We start from the raw sequence: 23,698 nt of genomic DNA on the forward strand, positions 1-23,698 counted from the left end.
CAATATATATATATATATATATATATATATATATATATATATATATATATATATATAGTGTGTATATATATATATATATATATGTAATTTATATATAAAGCAATTATTGATGAACATAAAGGGAGAAATCCACAGTAATGCAATAATAGGGGATTTTAATAGCCAACTCACATCAATGAATAGATCATCCAGACAGAAAATTAATATGGGAATAATGGCCTTAAATGTAAGTAACATTAGACCAGTTCAACTTAATAGACGTTTATAGAATATTTCACCCAAAGACTTTTTTTTTTTTAATCCCCAACCCGCCCCCCAAAGACTTTTTTCCAAGTGCACATGGAACATTTTCCAGGACAGATCACATTAGGCCACAAAACAAGCTTAATAAATTCAAGAAGACTGATATCATACCAAGCAACAACTCAGCAGATAAAAAGAAACTTTTAACTTGATACAGTAAGAATTGTTTACTTAAATTTTAGTTGTTTTTTCCCACTTTAGTACTGTTATATTTTTTAATAGATGGAAGTTTTTCCTACCTTTATGATATTCTACTGTCCTACATACCCCTCCTTCCTCCATACCAACCAGAGGCAGAAGGTTTACGGGACATTTGAGAAATACAAGAGGGGGTAGGTACTAAACTCAAGTGAAGAGTTAGGGGGTGATTAGCTAGAAGCAGCACAGGGTCTGGGAGGCTCACCTAGGACAACACACTTTATAATAATTACATTACGTATGTGTGGTAATTTCCAAGTATAAAAAGAAAATTAAAAAGTCAAGCGAGCCCAGTCGGTGTGGTTCAGTGGTTGAGCATCATCCTATGGACCAAGAGGTCCCCAGTTTGATTCCTGGCCAGGGCAAGTGCCCCAGTTTCGGGCTCGGTCCCCAGTGGGGGGAGGGGGGGGGTACAGGAAGCAACTAATCAATGTTTCTCCTTTCTCTCCCTCTCTCTATCTAAAAATCAAAAAACATTTTTTTAGAAAGTCAAGAGAGAGGAAGGGGTATTAGCAGGGCTGGTGTGCAAATGGGCTACCTTCTCAGTGATGCCGTTGAACTTGGCCAGGATGGTGAAGAGCGGCACCTGGGGGATGATTAGCTGCTCCTTCTCGTCCTTGTAGAGCGGTGCGGTGGGAAGGTCCAGAGTGAGGTACATAAAGGTGGACTCCACCATCGTCTCCTGGTACTCATCATTATGAAGCAGCTGTTCTTTTTCTTCTGCTGGCTGAAAATGAGTGGGGGGGAGGGGGGGGAGGAGTGTGAGCAGCTTGAGACCACTACAGATAGAAGAAACAAGGTTTTGTTACATTTATATTGTGCTTCTTTTACAGTGGGGCCTTGACTTACAAGTGTCCCGACTAACGAGTTTTTTGAGATACCAGCTGTCTCTTGGCCGATTTTTTGCATTGAGTTAATAGAGTCATTTGAGTTAACGAGCTCCTTAACGAGCTCGGTCTCGGAACGAATTAAACTCGTAAGTCAAGGCCCCACTGTATATTGAAACTAGAGGCCCAGTGCACGACATTCATGCACTGGGGGCACTGAGGGTGGGTGGTGCCCTCAGCCCCGCCTGTGCCCTTTCACAGTCCAGGAGCCCTTGGGGAGCGGGCCTAAGCTGTCAGTTGGACAGCCTTAGTACTACCCTGGTGGTGGACTGCTGCATTCGCCAGCCATAAGCCCGGGGGCACCAGGGGGCAGCTCCTGCATTGAGCGTCTGCCCCCTGGTGGTCAGTGCGCATCACAGCGACTGGTTCTGCTGTCGGGTCAATTTGCACATTATCCTTTTATTATATAGGATGAAGTCATCAGACTGGGCAGTTTCACCACCTGAATAGATGAATGCAAGAATGGACAGGCTTCCATCTTCAGAGAGTTCACTTAAATACTAGACTATTTTTATTATTTTTTTTTAAAATATATTTTATTGATTTTTTACAGAGAGGAAGGGAGAGAGATAGAGAGTCAGAAACATCGATGAAAGAGAAACATCGATTAGCTGCCTCCTGCACATCTCCTACTGGGGATGTGCCCGCAACCCAGGTACATGCCCTTGACCGGAATCGAACCTGGGACCTTTCAGTCCGCAGGCCGACGCTCTATCCACTGAGCCAAACCGGTTTCGGCTATTTTTAAAGCTTTTAAATGATCTAAAAAGCTTACCTGAACTTCTGAAAAAAACACGCCAGCACCACCCAATGGCCAGACCACTTAAACCAACAGGCCCTATCCAGCCACTAACTCCCAAACTTAAGCTCACTCATGGGCAAACCACCACTTGGCAAGTGTATTGTAGAACCTCTTCCTGGAGCCCACACTGGTTCTCTGAGCATCTTTGTCAACCCTATATCCCCTCAGGCAACATAATCAGTCTGAGACTCAGGTTCAACCCACTCACCAGATCAGGATGAGGAAGTTTTTTAGTGAAGATCCTCATGGACCCCTGGAACACATCAGTCACAATAGCTGCACAAACAGAAATCAAAATGCAAACTCTGTCAGGTTGGCAAACATTTCCAAAATATAGTCCTAACTTGTAAATTTCTGATTTAGAACACCTTCCAAGCATAAGATCCAAAGCTGTCACTAAACATAGAAGTATCTTTGCAATGTATGCCAACAATGGTACCTTTATAATTATTTGTGTAAATAATTTTATATCTGTCTTCTCCACAAAAATGCCTTTGACCCTCTAGCACAGGGCCTGGCCCATAAGAGAAAAATTTGAAAGAATGAGCAATTTACAGAGCATGGAGATTTACAAGTCACAAAAAATTTCACAAGCAAAACAAGATACAGCTGACCCTTGTTTTACAATAAATGGGCAAATGTTTTTCATTAAACATGTACAATACTACAAATGTGTTTTCTCTTCCTTTTGATTTTCTAAATAACACTTTCTTTTCTCTAGCTTACTTTATTGTAAGAAAACAGAATATAATACTTATAACATACAAAACATGTTCTGACTTTTTATGTCATTGGTAATGTTTCCAGTCAACAGCAGGCAATTACTAGTTAAGTGTTTTGGGAGTCAATGTTATATACAGATTTTCTATTGCACCGGGGGTTGGTATCCCTAACCCCCGTGTTGCTCAAGGGTCAACTGCACATCCAAGGAACTTCCCATGACCACATGCTGCCTGCAAAGGGAGACAATGATTACCATGCATCAGACATAAAAGGAAAATGACAAACTAAAGAATGGAGCAGACTGTTTTGCTCTGTGGTTAGAGTGTCAGCCTGTGGACTGAAGGGTCTCAGGTTTGAGTCCAGTCAAGGGCATGTACCTCAGTTGCGGGTTCGTCCCTGGCCCCAAATTGGGGCATGTGCAGGAGGCAACCAACTGATGTGTATCTCTCTTTGTTTCTCCCCCTCCCTTCCACTCCCTCTAAAAAAGTCGATGGAGAACAAGTGAGGATTAATAAAAAAATTGAAAACAGAACCCCAAAAAAAGCACAACATGGTTCTACAATCCTCAAGGACACAAGTCAGACAACTCAGATGGTGTGCACAGGCTAAGGACACTTGGTGGCAGTGCAGGGCCATCTAGTAGAAGGAACACCAGGCCACAATCCCACAACAAGAAACATCAGCACCACCAGAGCACTGGAAGAAGACAGGAAGAAAACTGAATGAGGACTGCAAAATTACTCAGCACTCTGAGCTAATTAACTCAGCACTGAGCTAACTGGCATTCATAAAAAATGTCTAACATTGTGAAGCCAACATGGATGCGAAGGAGCACAGGTCTGAGAGTCTGTATGGAGGCCGGCCTCCTTTCTCCAAGTACAGGCTCAGGGCAAGGAATAGCTTCCAGTCTGCATTACCAGTCAATTTACAAGCCAGGCAGTCCACCCACGTAGTCCTCCTCACATTAACTTCAGTAGCCTACAACACTACCCAGCCCCTCAGGGCTGGGATTTCTAGAGCACAATTACATCCATTTCCACATATTAAAAATTCTAGTGGCTATAACCATATTCTAATAAAGAAAAATATAGAGAGGAGCCTATTCAAGAACAAAATTCATGTGTTCACAGATACCCGCCAGCACAGAAAGATTAAAGGGTTCATTAGAAACGGATGGGAAGTTGCAAAGTTCTTAAAAGGAAGCAAACAAAACAGAGCTCCCTTTCACAAGTGACATGACTTACTTTTCTTTTTCTTCTTTGTGCCCCCCAGAGCTGAGTGCAGAGCATTCAGAAACCAGGACAAAAAGTCTACTCCGTCCCCTGGAAAAGAGGGAGGGACACGTTGAAGCTGGGAGGCAGTGTGATAACCTAACCCACCCACTGGTTGGCCTGACCCCATTCCTGGTTTCCTCCTTCCTCTTGGGCTACGCCATCCCATGCCCTGGGCACCCTCCTCTATCTGGCCATTAAATGCTCAAGGGCAAATTCTTAGTCTTCTGATCTTGACTCTCTCCCGTGGCTCTCTGATCCAACCAGGACCTTCAATTATCACCTCTACTCCAAACCTGTATCTCATTAAAAGCTATTATTGAACGTCCCCTCTCAGTCACTCCTCAGCCAGAATCATCTTTTTAAACGTGTATCTGATGTCATATCGTTGCTTAAAAGCCTTCACTGACTCCCTGTTATTGTCAGGATATAATCCAAGCTTCTTATAGAGGCATATAAACGGAACAATCACAAACTAGTCCCTCCCTCCCAACCTCCACTCAGCTCTCATCATTCTCCCTTGAAATACAAGAGTCCAGCTAATTGCAGTCTTCTGTCTGGGCCAGGCATCTCCATGCATCTGTTCGCAGTGTCCTCTCTTCCTGGAATGTCCCTGACCTGTCTCCCCCTCTACCTAAAACTCAGGTGTCTCTTCCTCACTCTGATGCCCAACCCACCTCCCACATGTTCCAATGGGGTCCTTGTCCCACGCTCCCTCCCACAGAGCATACTTCACTTCCTCCATCGGAGCACTTACCACCCTATAATCACCTTTTTACATAACTATCTTCCCCCTATGATGGGAGTTCCTGGAAGAGAAAAATTATTTCTTATCCCTGCAGCTCTAAAACCTCCTAGCACCATGAATGAAAGGTGTATAAGCTGACATGGATGCTAGAGGACACTACATGAGACCAGGTACAAGGAGGTACAAGGAGCTACAAAGTGTCCACTTTACTCACGTGGCAATACTAACTGGAGGGATGAAAACAGTTAAAATAGCTCATCAGAACATTCTATTCCACAACATGACAAAATGAGTAGCCAGGGTGGCAGGTGCTTAATAAGGGTTGGTGTCTTTTCCCAGCTTCCTGGCTTCACCTGAGCCATACATGTTAATTTACCAAGTTAGATGGGTTTTCGAGCCACCTGAGATCTCTTGGGCATCTGATCAGAGCAGGCTGATGAAAAAGGAGTGCAGAACCTAACCACGCTATCCACTGGACACTCACTCTAGCTACTATAAGGTTCAATGCAAAGTGGAAGTTTGTTCATCAAACAAGATTTGTTGTCCTAAAATCAAAAAATAGAAATGCGTTGCTCCTTACCTTGCTTGGTGATCTGGAACGTCTTCTTGCTGCAAAGGACAACAGCCTGAAGCATCTCGTGGGGAGAGACGTGTGCCTTGAAATTTCGAGGGTTCCAGAGCTTTCTCATCAGCTCTCCAAAACGCTGGACCAGCAAGAACATGATATCCCCTGGAGGACGCTTGATGTTCTTATAATTGTCTTCTTCCAGGAAGTAGTTCCGAAGAGGAGGAACATTAGACAGAGCCTGGAAGTCAAACATCCTGATTAATCAAAGGCCCTTGCAAGGCCCCTGGGAGCCAAGCTCTTCCAACTCAAGTTCTTCTAATAGAGCTGTGCCTGCGACAGCCTTAAACAGTCAGAAGTAAATGCTCACATTGAGAGTTCATGTTACAGCAACAGCTTTCATACTGAGTTTCACGTAAAGTCCAATTCTGCAGACACTCTGCTGACCTGAATATGATACATGAGTTTTTTAAAAAAGGTATTCAAGCCCCGGCCAGTGTGGCTCTGTGGCTAGAGCATCGGCCCACGCACTGAAGGGTCACAGGTTTGATCAGGTTTGATTCCTGGTCAAGGGCACGTATATGGGTTGGGAGTTCGATCCCTGGTCAGGGCATGTACAGGAAGCAGCCGATCTCCCTCCACCACTCCCCACCTTCCCAACTTTCTCTTAAAAAAACGAAAAAAGTATCACAGCCAGGCGCAGTGTAGCTCCATTGGTTGGGCATTATCCCATGCAACAAAAGAGTGCAGTTTAATTCCCTGACAGAGCGTATCCCCAGGTTATGGGTTCAATCCCAGACAGAAGGCATGCAGGAGGCAAGGAGGCAGCCAATCGAGGTTTTGCTCTCATATAGATGTTTGTCTGTCTGTCTCTCTCTCCCCGCCTTCCTCTCTTTCTAAACATTAATAAAAATGTATTTTAAAAAATGCATCACCTAGCATGTGTGTTTCCTACTGGGCATTGCCCCTGACCTGTATTGCCAGGCCACGCACAAATTCTCTGATTCCCTGGCCGCTGCAGAGGCCAGAAAAGGCCTCATCATCTGATAGCAAATATTCAAGTAGAGTCCTCAGTAAGACTTGGGGTCTGGGGACCAGGTGACTGCATTTTGTCAGAGGCAGTCATTTCTTGGCTGACCTCCACAGTGTTCCCTCGCCACGCCTCTCCCTCACTATACCCTTCTTGATCCTACCTGAAGGACAGCGTTGGCATAGTCGTTAGCCTTTATATTATTCAGGCCCACAATACCTGGCAGGTAAGTGGTACCATCATAAGCCCGGGACAATTTGGCTTGCTTGTCCAAGTTTGCAATCTGCTGCTTTGTGAAAGTGGGCTTCAACACATACTGCAAAGCAAAAGAAACTTGTAAGTTGTTTTAGAGCTGCCTACAGAGTTCACAAGATATAATTCGAACAGCAATCGGTGCCAAAATTAAAAGCCCTTTGGTCATGAACGTCTCATCACACACCCACAGAGCTCCCAACAATAGGCATAAAGACTGCGGTAACATGGAGCAGGCCTCTCCACATTGCTTATCTAGAGGGGATCTCTATGTTTAACCCGAAACTACTGAATCTCAGGTTTTTCCTCCAACACAGGTCCAGCCAACCCCATGACCAATCACTACCAGAAGCTGCAGGACACTCGAGTCTCTGCAGGCAGCAGGGCCAGCACATGGGCCCCGAGCAGAGCAGGAGCACCTCTACCCCAGCCTGCGAGGCCGAGACCTCTAACCCCTGGGGCTGGAGGGGCAGGAGCAGATCCTCCCCAGTCCCAGAGCTGCATGTGCCATGTCCCAGGATGGACAGCGGTCACCACTAACTCCCTCTGAAACCTTGAATTTACTTCAGTTTCTCCCTCTATAAATACTGTCCATACCACTGTAACTTCAAATATGGGCATAAAGGTAGCATCAGCAGCATTTCAAACACTCAGAACACCCAGCTTTCCTTAAAAAAATAATCATCAACAGTTCCAACATTAAACAAAGCCCAAGAGGACTTCCCACACTTTCTGCTTAACTACAGTGACTCTTGGCACAGGCCACAAACAGGAGCCCAGAGATGGGACAGGTTGGCCACTCTGGCTACATCACGTCAAAGTAGCTAGGACGAGAATGCAGCTTGGTATGTACTGTCCTATGCCAGAACCAATTCACATCCTTACTCCAAGTGTGGAAAGATAACATTTCATAAAAACGCTTTCACCCCAATTAGTAAGTAGCCATATTTTTTCAGTCCCAACCCTCAACAGTGAAAGCAGAATGATGGCGGGGTTGTAGCCCATAGGCCATAATTATGGATCCTGACCTCCTTACTTGGTTTCCCTGGTTCCCCCCAAAGGGAAAGAAACCTCTGGGGGGAAAGAAACCTCTTCAAGGCCAAGGGGCTGAGACTCTTCCGGGGAAAGGGAGGAGGGGGGTGCAGATCCCAGGATCCCTGGGATGGCTCTCAGGAGAACTGGTTCCAAACCAGCCCTCTGGGACACACACCGTGATATCCTCCAGGGAGGAATCGATGATCTCATAGTTGTCTGGAAGGCAGTAAAACTTGAGGGTGTGGAGGTTGAGGAAGACATGGTGGCTAAACTGGACACTGTGGATGTAGGCGTGAGACTTCAAACCCCGGCCTGTAAGGAAAGACAAAAGGCTGTAGAGAAAAGGGCATAGCACAGATCAAGTCTGATTTTCCTTTCATTGTTTTGTACTGGAACATGTTAATATTAGCGAAGCAAAGTACTATGCCATCTATGAAACGAATCTCCCACATGAACTTCTCTCATCACAAAAGTTAGCAAGAATAGCACAACAGTTACTTTATTTCCTAGACGGCATAAGACATTGGTTGGGGAAATTAATTTCATATGTATGAATATGAAATATGCATGTGTGGCCCTTGCCGGTTTGGCTCAGTGGATAGAGCGTTGGACTGCGGACTGAAGGGTCCCAGTTCAATTCCAGTCAAGGGCACATGCCCAGGTTGAAGGCTCAATCCCCAGTAGGGGGCGTGCAGTAGGCAGCCAATCAATGATTCTCATCATTTATGTTTCTGTCTCTCTCCCTTCCTCTCTGAAATCAATATTTTTTTTAAAAAAAGAAATATACATGTGTGTGCATGTGTATATACATACATATGAGTTAATTTTGTATTTTTAAAAATTAGGAAATAAAGTTTTTTTAAGTTGGGAATATCTATGTATATATTGACATATAATATATGCACGTACATACATAGATATGCACATATACATATCCTGCGACAGTCCATCATCACTCAGTGCTGACTTTCCCTTTGCCCATAGTCAGGACAATCCTGCACCTAAAGTACCTTTCTTCGTTGTTGGCACTCCTTTCTAGAATATCTCTCCCTTACCTCATTCAAACCTTTAGGTCCTACCAGTTCAAGTCCCACCTCCACCTCCTTCATGAACTCAACACAAATACTCCAGCTAATAATGATCTCTGTATACTTCAACGCCTGTTGTCCTTATTTATACTCAGTGCCATAGTTTAGCAGTAATCTTTACAGTCTTATAGAGTTTGCTAATTGTTTTGTGTGTTAACCTTGACTGTAAGATCCTTATAAGAGCAAAGAATGTTATTTATATTTCTTTTGCATCATCCACTATACTATGTACATAGCATTTGTTTGGTCTGAATGAACTGAAATAACAAATTTCCAGAAAAGAACAGAATGAAAAAGTCCTTAGAGCCAAAGGAGTCTCAGAAAAAGATGTAAGTATAGCAAACAACAGAGATTCAAAAATCCAGAGACTCTGAAATCTCCTACATAGGCTTTCACATGACTAGCTCTTTCCCTCTTTCATATGGATTGGGGTTCTAACCAATCAGAGAACCTTCTATTGATTATCTGAGTATTCCAATTTCCTGGGAACAAAGAGAAGGATTATGAAACCTAACCGCAGCTTAGTTTCTTTTAAAAAACATCTCTCTGGAGCAGACCTGCAGCGAGAGCTGCAAACTGAGCAAGTTTATAATACAAACATTTACTTACCCTGAAAGTACTTGCCACACACCAGACAAGCATATGCATTGATATGCGAGAGGGAGATGGAACACAGTTTCTCAAAGTCGAAGTCCAGCACGCTCCTAAGAGAACCAAAACAAACACAAGCAATGAACAGGGTGGAGGTCTCGGACAGCACCCAAGTGAAGCAGCACTGGCTCCGTGTCCCACAACGTCACCCAGCACCCTGCAGGGGACGGTCCAACAGCCACATGTAAGCCACGGGCACCTAGAGTAGTACCCAGCACACAGTGGCTCAATAAATATTTAAGTTTGCTACTGTCACTGACACTGCGGATCCCATTATTTCATCACACAAATTCAAAATGAGCTGCCCACCCTAAAACAAAATGCCCTCTGACACTTTAAACTGAAGAGCAAACATTAGTAAACATGGCAAGCGGCACAATTTTCTGGGCAGAAAGCTTTAAAAGGGATAAAATGTTTGAATGTGTTGGTCAACGTGCATTCCAAAGAACTTCCTGCATAGACTGCGTTTTTCTCTTGCTGCTCGTGGCATTGCTGTCCTGCTAACCTGTTAATGGTATCCAGGTATGGGCAGTGGCGGCTCCTCCGGTCCTCAGAATCCACTCGGCCATTCTTTGCTGAAAGGAAAATCATCATAGGGTGTGAGAATTGGAAACCTGTCAAATGCCAGGAAAACAAAGAAACAAATGGGAAAAGCTGATCGGGGTGAGTTCCTATACATGTGGCCTGGCAACACACAAAAAAGCCCACTAATGGAATAAGCCACAAACTGAGAGAATATATTTGAAACAGACATAACCAACAAATGATTTGTTTGCAGATTACATAAAGAAATCTGGACCGGCCAGTGTGGCTCAGCGATTGAGTGTTGACCCATGAACCAAGGGGTCAGGGTTCGATTCCCAGCCAGGGCACATGCCCGGTTGCAGGCTTCATCCCCAGTAGGGGGTGTGCAGGAGGCAGCCAATCAATGATTCTTTCTCTCTCTCTCTCTCTCCTTCTCCCTCTCTCTGAAATAAAAACAAAACATATTTTTTTAAATCTTGTGAAGCAATAAAAAAACAGATGACCCAATAGAAAATAAGAAGTACAGCCCACAAACATATGAAAAGATATACTACCTCATCAATAATCAAGAAAATACAAATATCTTTGTACATGATACACCACTTCACACCTACCAGAGGAAAAAATAAAACCAGAAAATTCCAAATGTTGGCGACTATGTGAAGCAATGAGCATGCTCACATGTTGCTGGGAGTGAGACCTGTTACAACCTATTAGAAAATAGTTCAGCAAGATCAAAGCTGAAAATATGCAGACCCTTTGACCCAGCAATCTCCCTCCTATTTATGTGCCATAGAGAATTTCTGCACACATGTACCAGGAGTACTTCACTAAAAGATATTTATAGCAGCAATGTTTGAAAGAGCCCAAACTGGAAACAACCGAAATATCCACCACAAATAAAATGGAGAAATATATTTTGGTACATCATTAATGGAACACTCTGTAGCCATGAATGTCTATCTAGATAGCTAGTAAAAAAAAAAAGGCAAATCAGAAGACTACATAGAGTGTGATTCCATTTATATCAAATACAAATAAAACACAGTATTACTTAGGGGTACATATGTGAGGTAAAAGTATAACTAGTAAAGCAGAAGGGACCAGAAAATATTCACAAGTGAATACTGAAGCAAAGAAGGCAGACACAACTGGGCAGGGGCCTAGGGGAGCGCCTACGATGCTGATTCTTCAGCTCCTTCTTAAGCTGAGCAGTGTTAGGGTCACCTCGGATTTCTGCACATACTGTGACCAGAGGCACCAACAGCTCCAGACTATCTGGTCAAAGATGTTTGCATAGCGAATAGCCTTGGAGGCCAGAGGAGGGGGAGGCAGTCTCACAGCCCCTCATGAAGACGCAGGCTCCCTGGACTCGGGGCTCCTCCGCTGCGGGGCCCGCGGGGTTCCCTTCGTGTCACGCTGTGAGAAGTGACGGGGAAATGACACTAAGGCTACACTCTGCCTACTGTGACCAACGGAATAATACATCGTCTGAGGCCCAACTGTCCCGCGTCTTCCTTCAGCAGCCATGAAACGGCCACAGGCAAACTTGGTAGCTTGCAAACAGGGTAAGATCTTAGACTCATCACAATTTTTTAAATATTCTGTTTACTGACTCCAGAGAGAGGGGGAGATAGAAACATCAATAATGAGACAGAGCCACAACTGGTTTGGCTCAGTGGATAGAGCGTCGGCCTGCAGACTGAAGAGTCCCGGGTTCGATTCCGGTCCAGGGCATGTACTTTGGTTGCAGGCACATCCCCAGTGGGGGGTGTGCAGGAGGCGGCTGATCGATGTTTCTCTCTCATCGATGTTTCTAACTCTCTATCTCTCTCCCTTCCTCTCTGTAAAGAATCAATAAAATATATTTTAAAAAAATAAATGAGACAGAATCATGAATCGACTGCCTCCTGCACACCCCACACTGGGGATGGAGCTCGAAACCCCGGCATGTGCCCTGACCAAGTATCCAACCATGACCTCCTGATTCATGGGTTGCTCAACCACTGAGCCCCACCGGTCGGACCACAATCCTTGATACGAGGTAGATTTAAGGCTGTACATCAGCCCTAGCAGGTGGCTCAGTGGATAGAGCCTTGGCCTGCGGACTGAAGGGTCCTGGGTTTGATTCCAGTCAAGAGCATGTACCTTGGTTGCGGGCACATCCCCAGTAGGAGATGTGCAGGAGGCAGCTGATCGATGTTTCTCTCTCATCGATGTTTCAAACTCTCTATCCCTGTCCCTTTCTCTCTGTAAAAAGTCAATAAAATAAAATAAAAGAGCATAAATCAGCCCTGGCGGGTGGCTGGGCTAGTTGGGGTGTCCTCTGGGACACCTAATGGTTGCGGGCTCGATTCCCATCAGGGCACATAACCTAGGTTGCAGGTTTGACTGATCGATCACTGTTTCTCCCCTCACATCACTGTTTCTGTTCCTCTCTCTCTCTCTCTCTCTCTCTCTCGCAAAAAAACGCGAACCCCACTTTCCCAAGCCAGTGACTCAGAGTCAGGATGAGAATCCAGGTCTCCTGGCCGGGATGACAGGCGCAGGTGCCCAGCGTCCAGGCTTTCAACTCTGAATAGTCTGATTCCAGCAATTACAGCAAGACTGGATTCTCAGATGTTTGTAAACACTGACGGTGGCTCCTGTAAAATAAGTAACACAACGCCTAGTCCGTGCTGGGCACTCGCTAGAGTAAAGCTGCTACTGTTACTGCTGTTGCTCAGAAATCGTATGACTGCGGTTACCATTCAGGCGACTATCCCTCCTAAGACGCAGGCGAGAGCCGTGCCGCGGACACCGGTGAAGGGGGACTCCCCCCACCCCAGCCCCGGGGAGGAACGGCTGGAAAGGGAAGAGGAGAACGCGGGAGTGGAGCCCGAGCCCGGCCCGGCCCCGCGCACCTCGCACCTCCCGCTCAGGCTCGGAGTCTTCGTCCGCCTCGCGCTCCCGCTTCACCGGCACGGCGGGCACCACGGGGGCCGGGGCCTCGCGCGCGCTCGCCGACTCGACCTCCCGCTTCACGCGCACCGGGCTGCCGCGGGCGATCGGCGCCTCGGGCTCCCGCTCCCGATCTCGCTCCCGCTTGACGCGACCCGAGCTGGCCCGAGACTCGGACTCCCGCTTCCCGCGGGTGGAACCACGAGACTCCCGCTTGGACCGGCCGGACATCGCCACTACCGGCAAAGTCGCCCTGCGCGGGGGCCGCGGACTCCGGAGCGCGCGGGAGGCAGCCAATCAGGAGCCGCGCTGTGTCCAGGGCTCTACGAGTCGCCGATGGGGACAAATCATACCACAGAAACCAGGAAGCACTGCGCCTCCAGCGGCCTCTCTGCGGCTGCGCGCGCAGCTGAGAATGAGCTGCAGGCCTCTTGTCACCTTGCCTGAAATTCCCAGCTTAAAGGGACTGCAACTTTTTACTGGCTGTAGAATTTCTGGGTAAAAAAAAAAAAAAAAAAAAAGCCGTGCCCTAACCATTTTGGCTAAGCGAAGCAGCCTGGGCAAACTACAGCCCGTTTGAAATGAATAAAACTAAAAAAAAAAAAGACCGTACCCTTTTATGTAATGACTAGAGGCCCGGTGCACAAAAATTTGTGCACTCGGGGAGCCCGGCCTGTGCCCTCTCACAGTCTGGGACCCCTCGGGAGATAATGACCTGCTGGCTTAGGCCTGCTCCCGGGTGGCAGAGGGCAGGCCCAATCCCTAGGTGCAGCCCCTGGTCGGGCTCAGAGCAGGGCCGATTGGGGAGTTGGGGCGCCGCCCCGTCATGCACAGAGCAGGGCAGATTGGGAGGTTGTGATGCCACCCTCAGTCACGCTCAGGGTAGGGCCAATTGGGGGGTTGGGGCACCATCCCCTGTCACACTCAAGGCAGGGTCAATGGGGAGGTTATGGCTCTACCCCATCACACACAGAGCAGGGCCCGTGGCGGGGGGGGGGGGGGGCGGGGGGGGGTTGGGGAGCTCCCCCCTATCAGGCACAGAGCAGGGCTGCTCAGGGGGTTGGGGCCCCGCCCCCTGTCACACACAGAGCCGCAGGGCGATCAGGGGGTTTGGGCGCTGCCCCCTGTCACGCTGATCCCGGTGCCGGGAGGCATATTACCCTTTTACTATATAGGGTAGAGGCCTGGTGCATGGGTGGGGCCGGCTGGTTTGCCCTGAAGGGTGTCCTGGATCAGGGTGGGGGTCCCCACTGGGGTGCCTGGCCAGTCTGGGTGAGGGGCTGAGGGCTGTTTTCAGGCTGGGGTGACTGAAGCTCCCAACCGCTCCTTTTTTTCTTTTTTTTTTTTTATTCTGGGCCAGCTTTACCTTGAGGCTTGGCTCCAGCTCTTAGGCCTCCACGGCCGAAAGTAGGTTTCTGGCCTTTGCTTACAATGTTGCGAATCTGCTGGCTGAAGTCGGGTGGTATTTGTTACAATGTTTCTTAAACTGCCTGCTCAGAGGCCTGCAGCTGCAGGCGGGGAACGTTGGTTTCCTCCAACGATCCTCCTCCGTCACTGAGGCAAGCAAGCCTCATGTTAGTTTTAAGCTGCCTGGCTGCCGGTTTCCATCTTGGCTGAACAGTTAATTTGCATATCTGGCTGATTAGCCAATGAAAAGGGTAGCAGTCATACGCCAATTACCATGTTTCTCTTTTATTAGTGTAGATGTTTACTTTGAATTTATATTAGTTCACACAAACACTCCATCCATGCTTTTGTTCCAGCCCTCCGGTCCAGTTTAAGAACCCACTGTGGCCCTGGAGTCAAAAAGTTTGCCCACCCCAGAGTGTCGGCCTGCGGACTGAAGGGTCCCAGGTTCGATTCTGATCAAGGGCACATTCCCAGTAGGAATGTGCAGGAGGCAGCTGATCTGTTTCTCACTCATGCATGTTTCTCTCTATCCCTGTCCCTTCCTCTCTGTAAAAAATCAATAAAATATACATATTTTTTAAAAAGCCATCACTGGGTCCCAGATTTCTTCAAGATACATTGGCCCTAACGGTTTGGCTCAGTGGATAGAGCGTCGGCTGCTGGACCCAGGGTCCCAGGTTCGAGTCTGATCAGGGACATGTACCTGGGTTGCAGGCTCCTCCCCGGTCTGGTCCCTGGTTGGCCTTGCAGGAGGAAGCCAATGGATGTCTTTTTCTCACTTGGATGTTTTTCTTTTCTTTTTTTTTTTTTTTAAATATATTTTATTGATTTTTTACAGAGAGGAAGGGAGAGAGATAGAGAGTTAGAAACATCGATGAGAGAGAAACATCGACCAGCCGCCTCCTGCACATCTCCCACTGGGGATATGCCCGCAACCCAGGTACATGCCCTCGACCGGAATCGAACCCAGGACCTTTCAGTCCGCAGGCCGACGCTCTATCCACTGAGCCAAACCGGTTTTGGCCGATGTTTTTCTCTGTCTTTATCTCTCTCTTTCACTCTCCCTAAAAAAAAAAAAAAAAAAAAAAAAATCAATGGTCCTTGGGTGAAGATTAAAAAACAAAAAAAAAGATGCACTGTGCCCCAAAACCAAAATTAGGGGGTCAGCTCCACAGTCTCGGGGCCCCTGCACTGGAGAACCAGATGACATCCCCAAAACATCCCCTGCCTGCAGCAGCCCGGAGTCCCTAATTCCCCATGTAGAGGGTTATTCTTGCAGCGCACGGAAGTGCACGCGTGGGACAGAGGGGACCTACCGTGGCACCAATAAAGCTGCGGCTACTTTCTTTGTGCAGATTTACTGAGGGGCTTTGACATACGGTAAACCGCCCGTTTAAAGTGTGCGCTTGTCTCAAAACTGCCGGGTGGGTGGACCCACTCGGACCCTGAAAGCGGGAGGTTGGCGTGTGCGCTGCCCGCCCCCACCAGCACCAACAAGCAGGGACAAGGCTTCGGTCTCTATGGACCTTTGTTCTGGCGGCCAGCAATCGGAACCATCTAACATCTCCTTTCAAGCCACGCTTTTTACAAGGAGCAGGAAAGTGTAGGTAAAGGGTTTGGAATTCAGGAGAAAGTAAGTAAGGGGTTTGGAATTCAGGGGAAAAGGTTAATCAGATAAAAGCTGCAGCCTGTGATTTTCCAGGCATCCCTTCATCTGCCGGTCGATGTCCCTTCATCTGCCGATCATCCCTTCATCTGCCGGGCACCCTTCATCTGCATGCGGGCGGCAGGCGCCCTCTCCCTGGAGCACCAGGGCTCCGATACCGTCTAGGTCGTTCGCAGGCCTCCCGGGCACAACGAATGGCTGCGGGTCTCCTGAAGGCCGCGCAGGTCACACATTCCAGTCCCTGCAACCATAGCTTTCTACGTGCATTCATGTCAGAGCCCATTAACCATCGGCGTAACACTAAAAACTTTTAACGTCTTGAGTTTCCTATCAAAACCATCCCCACGACCAAGATAATGCACCAACCCACCAGCCCCAAAAGTGTCCTCTTTGTTTTACAGGTTAGTTGGCGTCTTGTTCCTGAGACAGGGACGCCCAGGGCGGGTCCTTTTGGCCGCTGCCCGTTTCCCTCCGCCGGGTTTATTTTTAAATTCATCCTCGCGGTGTCAACCGAGCGCCCCATTGGGTTGCTCAGAGACGTACCGCTGTGTGGGTGCAGCACGGTGTGCCCCGTCCCTAATCACGAATCCCTAGGTGTGTGTGTGTTTTAAGAACTTGCAAATGGCACACCCTCAGACCCCCGAACACCCCTGGGTCCTCCCGCGGGGCAGCTAAGACATCCAGCCGGTGGGCGCCAGGCTGGCCGACGGCAGAGCTGGGACTGGGGCTGCGGCCGGGGCGCCGCTGCGAGTCCTGCCAGAGCACTCGCCCCCTCACAGGCTTTCTGGAGGTGGGTGCTCTCCGGTCCCCAAGTACAAATGGGGAAACTGAGGCACGGCGGGGTTCAGTAGTCCGCCGAGGTCACGCAGCAGGTGGCGAGGTGCACAGTTCCACGCCGAACCCGAGCGGCGTCACGGGAGCCGAATTGTCCGACGTAGCCGCCGGCAGCCCCAAACCCTGTCCCCCCACGTGGTGTCACAAAGAAAAGCTCCGCTCGACCCGCCGCCCATCCGCGCTAGGAACTCCGCGCGCGGGGCTAGGGGCCCGGCGGCCCTTTCGGGGCGGAAGCGCTGCGTGCGAGGCCGGAAGGCGAGCGCGGGGCGGTGCTGAGCTCTCGGGGCGGAAGGCGGCCGGTGCGGCGGCGGCGGCCCCGCGCCCAGGGCTCCCGATGGAAGCGGCGCCGGACCCCGGGCCGCGTCTCTGCTGCAAGCCCGGCGGGCGGCTGGACATGAGCCACGGCTTCGTGCACCACATCCGCCGGAATCAGCTCGCCCGGTACCGTCCCCCCCGCCGCCCTTCCCCCAGCCCCGCCCGGCCCGGCCGCCCCTGACTCCCGCTCGGCTCCCCTCAGGGATGACTACGACAAGAAGGTGAAGCAGGCGGCCAAGGAGAAGGCGAGGAGGCGGCACACGCCCGCGCCCGCGCGGCCCCGCAAGCCCGACCTGCAGGTGTACCTGCCGCGACGCCGAGGTGAGGCCGCCCGCCGCGCCCGCGCGCTCCTCGGCTCCGGGCCCTCTGCCTCGACGCGCCCCCTTCTCTCCGGAAAAACACACACCACCCCTTTCCCAAGGCTCGGCTCATCGCGGCCCCTCCCGGAACCTCCGCCTCGACGCTCCCCGGACTCCGCTCAGTGCTGCTTCCTGGAGAACAGGGAGGGTGGACGGCCCCCGTTACGCATCAGTGTTGCGGGGCCTAGCGGGGAGCCCGCAGGAAGCTGTGGGCCAGTGTGCCCACCGCACTGTCTGCCCGCATCCCCACTGCCTCACAGGGAAAGGCTCAGCCAGCCGCGGGCGACCGGGACAGAATGGTGGCCTGAAGCCCAAACCCAGCCAAAGGCACTTTCCCCAGATTCCCTGAGATCTAGGCAGCATCGCAATAGCCCACATACGGCGCCAGATTTGTTGAGCATTAAAGCGTTGTGAGGTCTTCTGTACATTGTCACATAGTTATCCTAGGACCCCACAAGGTAGGAGCTCTTATTTCTGTTTCACAGTCAGAAAAGCAGGCCCAGAGAGGCCCAGAAGCTCAAAGCTCGTAAATGACAGAGCCCAGGCCGAGCTCTGTCCCTCTGTCCGTGTCTCCTATACCTCCCAAACCCATTCAGACACAAACGCATACGGTGTGCAGGACGGTGCTGGCCCCAGGCCAGGAATGCAGAGGTCCATGAAACGGCCGGGCACGCATGTCACATGCAAGCACGCATTTCACGTGCACGCATGCATTTCACATACGAGCACGCTTGCGGAAAGAGGGGGGCTTTTCTCTCTGTGGTCAGGGCCCCAGCGGCCTTCCCCTCTTCCCTCTCACTCTGGTTCATCCTTCCAGATGGCTCCGCCCACCCAAGCAACCCAGACTGTGAAGAGTCCCGGGAAAGCAGCAGTAGCGGCGGCTCCGAGCCAGAGCCTTCTGGCCGGCAGCTCTTCTGCCTAGAATATGAGGCGGACAGCGGCGAGGTCACATCTGTTATCGTGTATCAGGTACGCCTGGCAGAGGCAGCTGCAGCCTGGCGGTGCCCAGGAACTGGTAGAAACCACTGCCAGCCCCCGAGCCACTGTTTCCATCAGGGTCAGAAGGGAGTGTCGGCGCCACACGGGGGCACAGGCTGCCGGGCAATGCTTCTGAGCACAGCTCCTGCCACACTGATCCTCAGCGGGCCACAGGGCGGGCTCATGGCCCTCCGTGGAGAGTCACTGTCACAGGGGATACCTGGGAAATGGCAGTCCTGGCACGTGTGAGTCAAATGAGTTCTTTGAGAGCACAGTCTAGGGACAGGGCAGGTGGCCTTTCCGGAAGAGGCCAGACCCTGAGCTTCCTGACTCTTCCTCCACGTAGGACGATGATCCAGGAAGGGTGAGCGAGGAGGTGTCGGCACACACGCCTCTGGATCCACCCATGCAAGAGGCCCTCAAGTTGCGCATCAAGGAGGAGATTGCAAAGCGCCAGAGCCGAGACTGACGGGGCCGAAAGCATTCCCTCCAGGCTGGGGTCGCTGCCCAGGGAGCTCCCTAGTTTGGGGGTGCCAGGACCAGTCTGGGCTGATCTTGACACACAAACACACCCCAGAGCTGCTAGAGAAGGGTGCTGCAGGGACAATGCCTGACCACCTTCCTTGTATGTTGGCCCTTTGACCGGCCTGATTGAGAATTTTTGAGAATTTTGTTTGGCTAGCTTGGTGTTCCAGAAGCAGAGACGCCGGGGAGAGCCAAGGTTTATGAGCCTTATGCCAACATGCTGCTTTCTCACCGAGTTCATATGCCCTGGGATAGCTGGCCACTGCTGCTCCACCCAGCTCCGTGGGCCGCGTTATTTTAGGGTTCCTTCCCACCGTGCTTCTGCTCGTGTTCATGTTTTCTTAGGTCTTTTTTTTTTTTCCAGCTGTTTCTTTGTTCTTTCCTTCATCTTTTTGTCTCCAAGTCCATCAGTTCCGCCCCACTCCCCACCTCCCAATGTGACTGCACCTCCAGCTGCTCAGGACTTTGGAGGTTTGGGGTCGTGGCGGGCTGAGGGGGCCGCTACCCTTCTGACACACTCGCCCAGTAATCCCGATACCAACACAGTGAGAGATGTTCATTTTTGAGGCCAACTCCCAAGCATGTCTCCCTCCCCTGCCATGGCTTTTTCAAGTTTCTGTCATGCCCCACTGCTTTATACTATCTAGATAAGGAGACCTAAGAAGGTGATGCCAAAACTAAATTGCAAGGATTTCTTGCAGCAAAACCTGCCTTGGTTAGGACTAAGCTAGAGTTCTAGCTTTCAACCTCATCCCTTAAAGGGGAATTATCAAAACATGCTTAAAACTGCCTCTCCAAATGTGATTTAACAGTCTGGAACATAGATACAAAGAGCAATTCAACAGCAATAATTGCCTATTTAGAACCCTAGTTGCAAAAGGGGTGGGGGTGGGGGCGCAGGGGGAGGCCCAAACAATGTCTCAGAGGAAATGAACCTCTCATCTGCTCTTCCCCTGCCCCATTCTTTCTCCTTTCCTGCCTCCCTAAGAGTATATAATCTCCCAACAGATCCTTATAATAAAAATCCCAGGAGTATCAGTGCTTTCACTTAAGTGAACATTTTTCCTAATGCAGGGTTAGGCGAAAGATCTGAGAAACCCACGCTGCAGTTCCAAGCCACTGCGGTTTTCCAGTACATTGGAACCTTTTTTAGTAATTTGAAATTTAGGGTTGATGTGAACCCATGAGCACTGAGCCTTCTTGAAACCAAAGTCCACCTGCCCCAGGGGTTTCTCCACATCAGGGTCTCCAGGTCAGTCTGGCTGGTCCATCTCAGCAACGTTCCTCTTAAAGGACACCTGAGGGCACTCTTAAAGTACTTACTAAGATGCAGGTGGCCAGAGCTGACTGTGCCAGGAATGTCCATGAGGTGGATTCGTTAGAAGGGCCTGGCTGTGAAGGGACCAGAGTGCTCCTGACCCACAGAGCTCACCCAAGGTTAAAGGCCTTAAACTTGCCGGTCCTGGGCTCAGTTCTACTCTTAAAGGGGAAAGTTTGCCCTCTATATATTCAGCTGGAGTCAAAGTGCCTTTTAACATAATGTTAACTACCCTCCAGAGCCTGGGTCAAGGGGGCTGTGCCATCATCCCAGTTTCCCTGCCGCTCAGAGGACCAGTCATTTTAGTCTTCCAACTCGTCAACTGATCCGACTTGGACATAGGATTTCACTGGAACTCTTAGACTTCCCAGTCTGGAAATACTTCGGGGCCCATCTTCTCTCCGCTGGATGGCCTGCTTCCTGGATTTATTATAAAATTTAGAAACAAGACCAGAAGCGGAGATTTTAGCCTCCCTTCCTGTTTTGTGAGAAGGGAAGTGTGTACCTGTTGTCTTTCTATGTTTGTCATGTAATCTCACACACTCAGGTAAGAAATTAATGAGAGCTCTTTGCGTGTAGGATTTTTCTTGCACTTTGCATATCAAGTGCATATAAAATATTTTCCACTCAAGAAAGATCCAATTCTTAATTTATGCAGCCTGACTATATAAAGCACTAAGCCTGGTGCTTACATGAGAGGTTGTCCTGCAGAACAGAACTGCTGGGGCTGAGGCTGCATTGCTCTAGGTGTGCCAGAAATGCTTCTCTGGTGATGGCCCTCAGCAGCTTTCTAGCACGGGCTCGTTGCTTATTTTGCCACCCGTCATCTGGAATCTAAGATGGTATTAACCAGTTTATTCTCCAGACCTCTGGCAGCTGTTTTCAAAAACCGGTGCTTTGCCTTCAGGGACAGTGTTCAGAGCATTTCCCACAGGCTCTGGATGAGTCCCGAAGGGGACTGTCCCGTGCTGTTAACGCAGTGGCAATAGTGTTGGACGAGCTGGAGCTTCCCAGCAGGCCGCTTCAGATTCAACACTCACTTGACTAGATACCTCCTTGGCTGTCTCAAAACAAAGTCTGGTAGCCTGATAGGCATATCTCATGTCCCTCCAAAAGTAAGTGTTCCTTCACTTACTGAGAGGTAAGCCTTGGATTTTAAGGTTTTGTGTTTCCTGGGCCAAAGTGGGTAATGTTACAAATAGAAGGAAGCTGGGGTTTGCATGGGGCTTGGGCTGTGCAAAAAAATACAACACAACACTACAGCTTGAGTTCCAGCCAGTTGGCAAACATGGAAGTCTTTGGTGAACATAACGCAAGGAAAGAATGTAAAGCTTTTTGTATTGAGCGAGAGAGTGGGAGTCTGGAGCCAGGCCAGACATTAGGAGGACCGAGCAGCATGGGCAATAACAAATGCTCTCTATGGAAGAGCCTCTGAAAGAGATTCCATCTCCATGGTCTACCCTACGGGGCACGCCCAACTAGAAGTTAGCTGGGAGAGCTGGAAGAACTCCTTTGGGGTAGTGGATTCCCAGCTGATTCACAAATATAAATGAAGCCTTTACTATAGAAAGAGGAATAAAGACATTATTTTCCTACCTCTGAGCCTTTGAGAATTCTATGGAGAATCACCATAGAATGTTGAAAGTTATTCAAAACATTTTAAGCTCCCTCTTTGTATTCCTGTCCTGTCCCTGAGGAATTTGATGGCCAAGGAGCCGCAGGCACCCAGCCCGAATTTCCCCAGTGATTGGAGTGAAGCTAGAAGTGAAAACCTGAGTGAATGGCTCCTCTTGCCTTTTCAGAGCCACCAGAATGACAGACTGGTTGAACTGATGACGCTATGATGTTAAATGTATAAAAAGCCATATAGTCTTCTGTTTTCTCATTTCAGTGTTTCTGCTATGTAGATGAATAAAAAGTATGCAAATTATTTGAAAAATCCTGGAGGGAAGGTACTTTTCAAAGACTGTAATTTTTTTAACCAATAAACATTATTTTTACAAGCACTGTTTTTGCCAAGAGTTGTGAAATCACCTGTGTATGATGGGAGGTGAAGATGAATGCCTGCTCCTAGCATTCAGCACCACAGAATCAGCACTTGAAATCTCATCTCTTGCTTAGCCTATTTTAAGAACTGTCCTGGTAGAAGTGTAACTCCGTAGCTTTAGAGCTGGAAGGGACTTTTAAAGACTTCGGGTCCTACTTCTTATCTAACTCTCCCCTACCGCCTACCCGTTCTGTCACAGGGAGCTCTACCGGGGCAACTCCTTACTCGTACTGTCATGTTAAGCCAAATCCTCCTCACAGCTCTGGAGCACTTGTCTACCCGATTTATGTTAAAACAGCCAGTTCAGAACTTGAATAGCCAGCTCTCACAGGTCTTCCGGGATAAAGATTGGACAGGAACACAAACCCAGATCAATAAGATACAGTGTTGGTTATGATTGGCAAAGCTACTAATGGTAGGAAATGCTGAGGGCTCACGACACCATTGGGCAGATGAGAAAAAGGGGCCTGCGCCAATGGAAACACCTGAGTCAGAAGATGGTGTCTCTGTGAATTAGAAAGAGGCCCCCCCTTTTTCCTGGGGCACAGAGCATGGCCAGCAGAAGGTGCCCTAAATCTTACACCCCACTGGTCCATTCAGCCTGGTGTTCTTGTACAGCAATGGCTCTGTACCGCCATACTTTAACTCAGGGGTGGGCAAACTTTTTGACTTGAGGGCCACAATGGGTTCTTAAACTGGACCGGAGGGCCGGAACAAAAGCATGGATGGAGTGTTTGTGTGAACTAATATAAATTCAAAGTAAACATTAGGTCTTTTTTTTCAATAGTTTTATTCATTTCAAAGGGGCCGGATCCGGCAGCAGGCCGTAGTTTGCCCATGGCTGCTTTAACTGCTTGTCCTGATGGAACTCGGTAAAGGGCTCTCCAGCAGGTTTCCTTTTTCACTAATTTTTTCCCCCTCCCTCTTTCCATTTTTAACTGTCACTGAGTCCAAAGGGGTTCCTCCTTTGTCAGTGCCATGTCTGGCTTCTCTGCTCCGTTTCCCTAACAGTACCAGCCATTTAACCTTTCCCTAAAACGGCCTCCTGGCAGCCTGGGCCCATGCTCCCTTCCAGTAAATGATCTGTTGGCCCCGGTGTTGTCTCACAAGGGCCCTAGCAGATGCCGGGCTTCCTTTTAGAGCGCCAGGCACCCTTCTGGTATGTGCAAGGAAGTATTCTGCCTGTTTAATTAGGAAAGGAGCCAAGAGGGCACTCTTGGCCTCGACG

The 23,698-nt window shown here is 49.2% G+C and overlaps 2 protein-coding genes across 4 annotated transcripts in view; one reads left to right on the plus strand and one right to left on the minus strand.

The window, feature by feature from the left end:
• The window catches only part of USP39 (ubiquitin specific peptidase 39), a 28,789-nt gene extending 15,469 nt beyond the window's left edge, over nt 1-13,320 (minus strand). Inside the window, exons 1-9 of one of the 2 annotated variants that reach the window (XM_059659274.1) lie at nt 12,982-13,319; nt 10,059-10,128; nt 9,512-9,606; nt 7,990-8,126; nt 6,691-6,843; nt 5,513-5,738; nt 4,158-4,235; nt 2,399-2,466; nt 1,040-1,228 (exon numbers count right to left, since the gene is read on the minus strand). In XM_059659274.1, coding sequence (XP_059515257.1) covers nt 1,040-1,228; nt 2,399-2,466; nt 4,158-4,235; nt 5,513-5,738; nt 6,691-6,843; nt 7,990-8,126; nt 9,512-9,606; nt 10,059-10,128; nt 12,982-13,249 — 1,284 coding nt within the window. In that variant the 5' untranslated portion in view covers nt 13,250-13,319. Of the gene's footprint in view, nt 1-1,039; nt 1,229-2,398; nt 2,467-4,157; nt 4,236-5,512; nt 5,739-6,690; nt 6,844-7,989; nt 8,127-9,511; nt 9,607-10,058; nt 10,129-12,981 lie in introns of both variants that reach the window. The other variant, XM_059659275.1, reaches the window with a different exon arrangement.
• Nucleotides 13,321-16,889: 3,569 nt separating this feature from the next.
• Nucleotides 16,890-21,678, plus strand: C12H2orf68 (chromosome 12 C2orf68 homolog). Of its 2 annotated transcripts, XM_059659277.1 has the most exons (4): nt 17,166-17,369; nt 17,446-17,564; nt 18,420-18,571; nt 18,927-21,678. In XM_059659277.1, the coding sequence occupies exons 1-4, from the start codon at nt 17,263-17,265 to the stop codon at nt 19,047-19,049; spliced, it is 501 nt and encodes a 166-aa protein (XP_059515260.1). In that variant the 5' UTR covers nt 17,166-17,262; the 3' UTR covers nt 19,050-21,678. The 2 variants fall into 2 exon arrangements, with proteins under 2 accessions (XP_059515259.1, XP_059515260.1); XM_059659276.1 differs by lacking the exons at nt 18,420-18,571; nt 18,927-21,678 and having other exon boundaries at nt 16,890-17,369; nt 17,446-18,413.
• The last annotated feature ends 2,020 nt before the right edge of the window (nt 21,679-23,698 follow it).

Source organism: Myotis daubentonii, chromosome 12 (assembly GCF_963259705.1).
Source record: "Myotis daubentonii chromosome 12, mMyoDau2.1, whole genome shotgun sequence".
NCBI classification, from domain to species: domain Eukaryota; kingdom Metazoa; phylum Chordata; class Mammalia; order Chiroptera; family Vespertilionidae; genus Myotis; species Myotis daubentonii.

Bases quoted from the DNA above. Each gene is read 5' to 3' on its own strand.
- C12H2orf68 (XM_059659276.1), top strand. From the start codon at position 17,263: ATGGAAGCGGCGCCGGACCCCGGGCCGCGTCTCTGCTGCAAGCCCGGC. The intron at 17,370-17,445 runs GTACCGTCCCCC...GGCTCCCCTCAG, and splicing joins CGCCGGAATCAGCTCGCCCG to GGATGACTACGACAAGAAGG.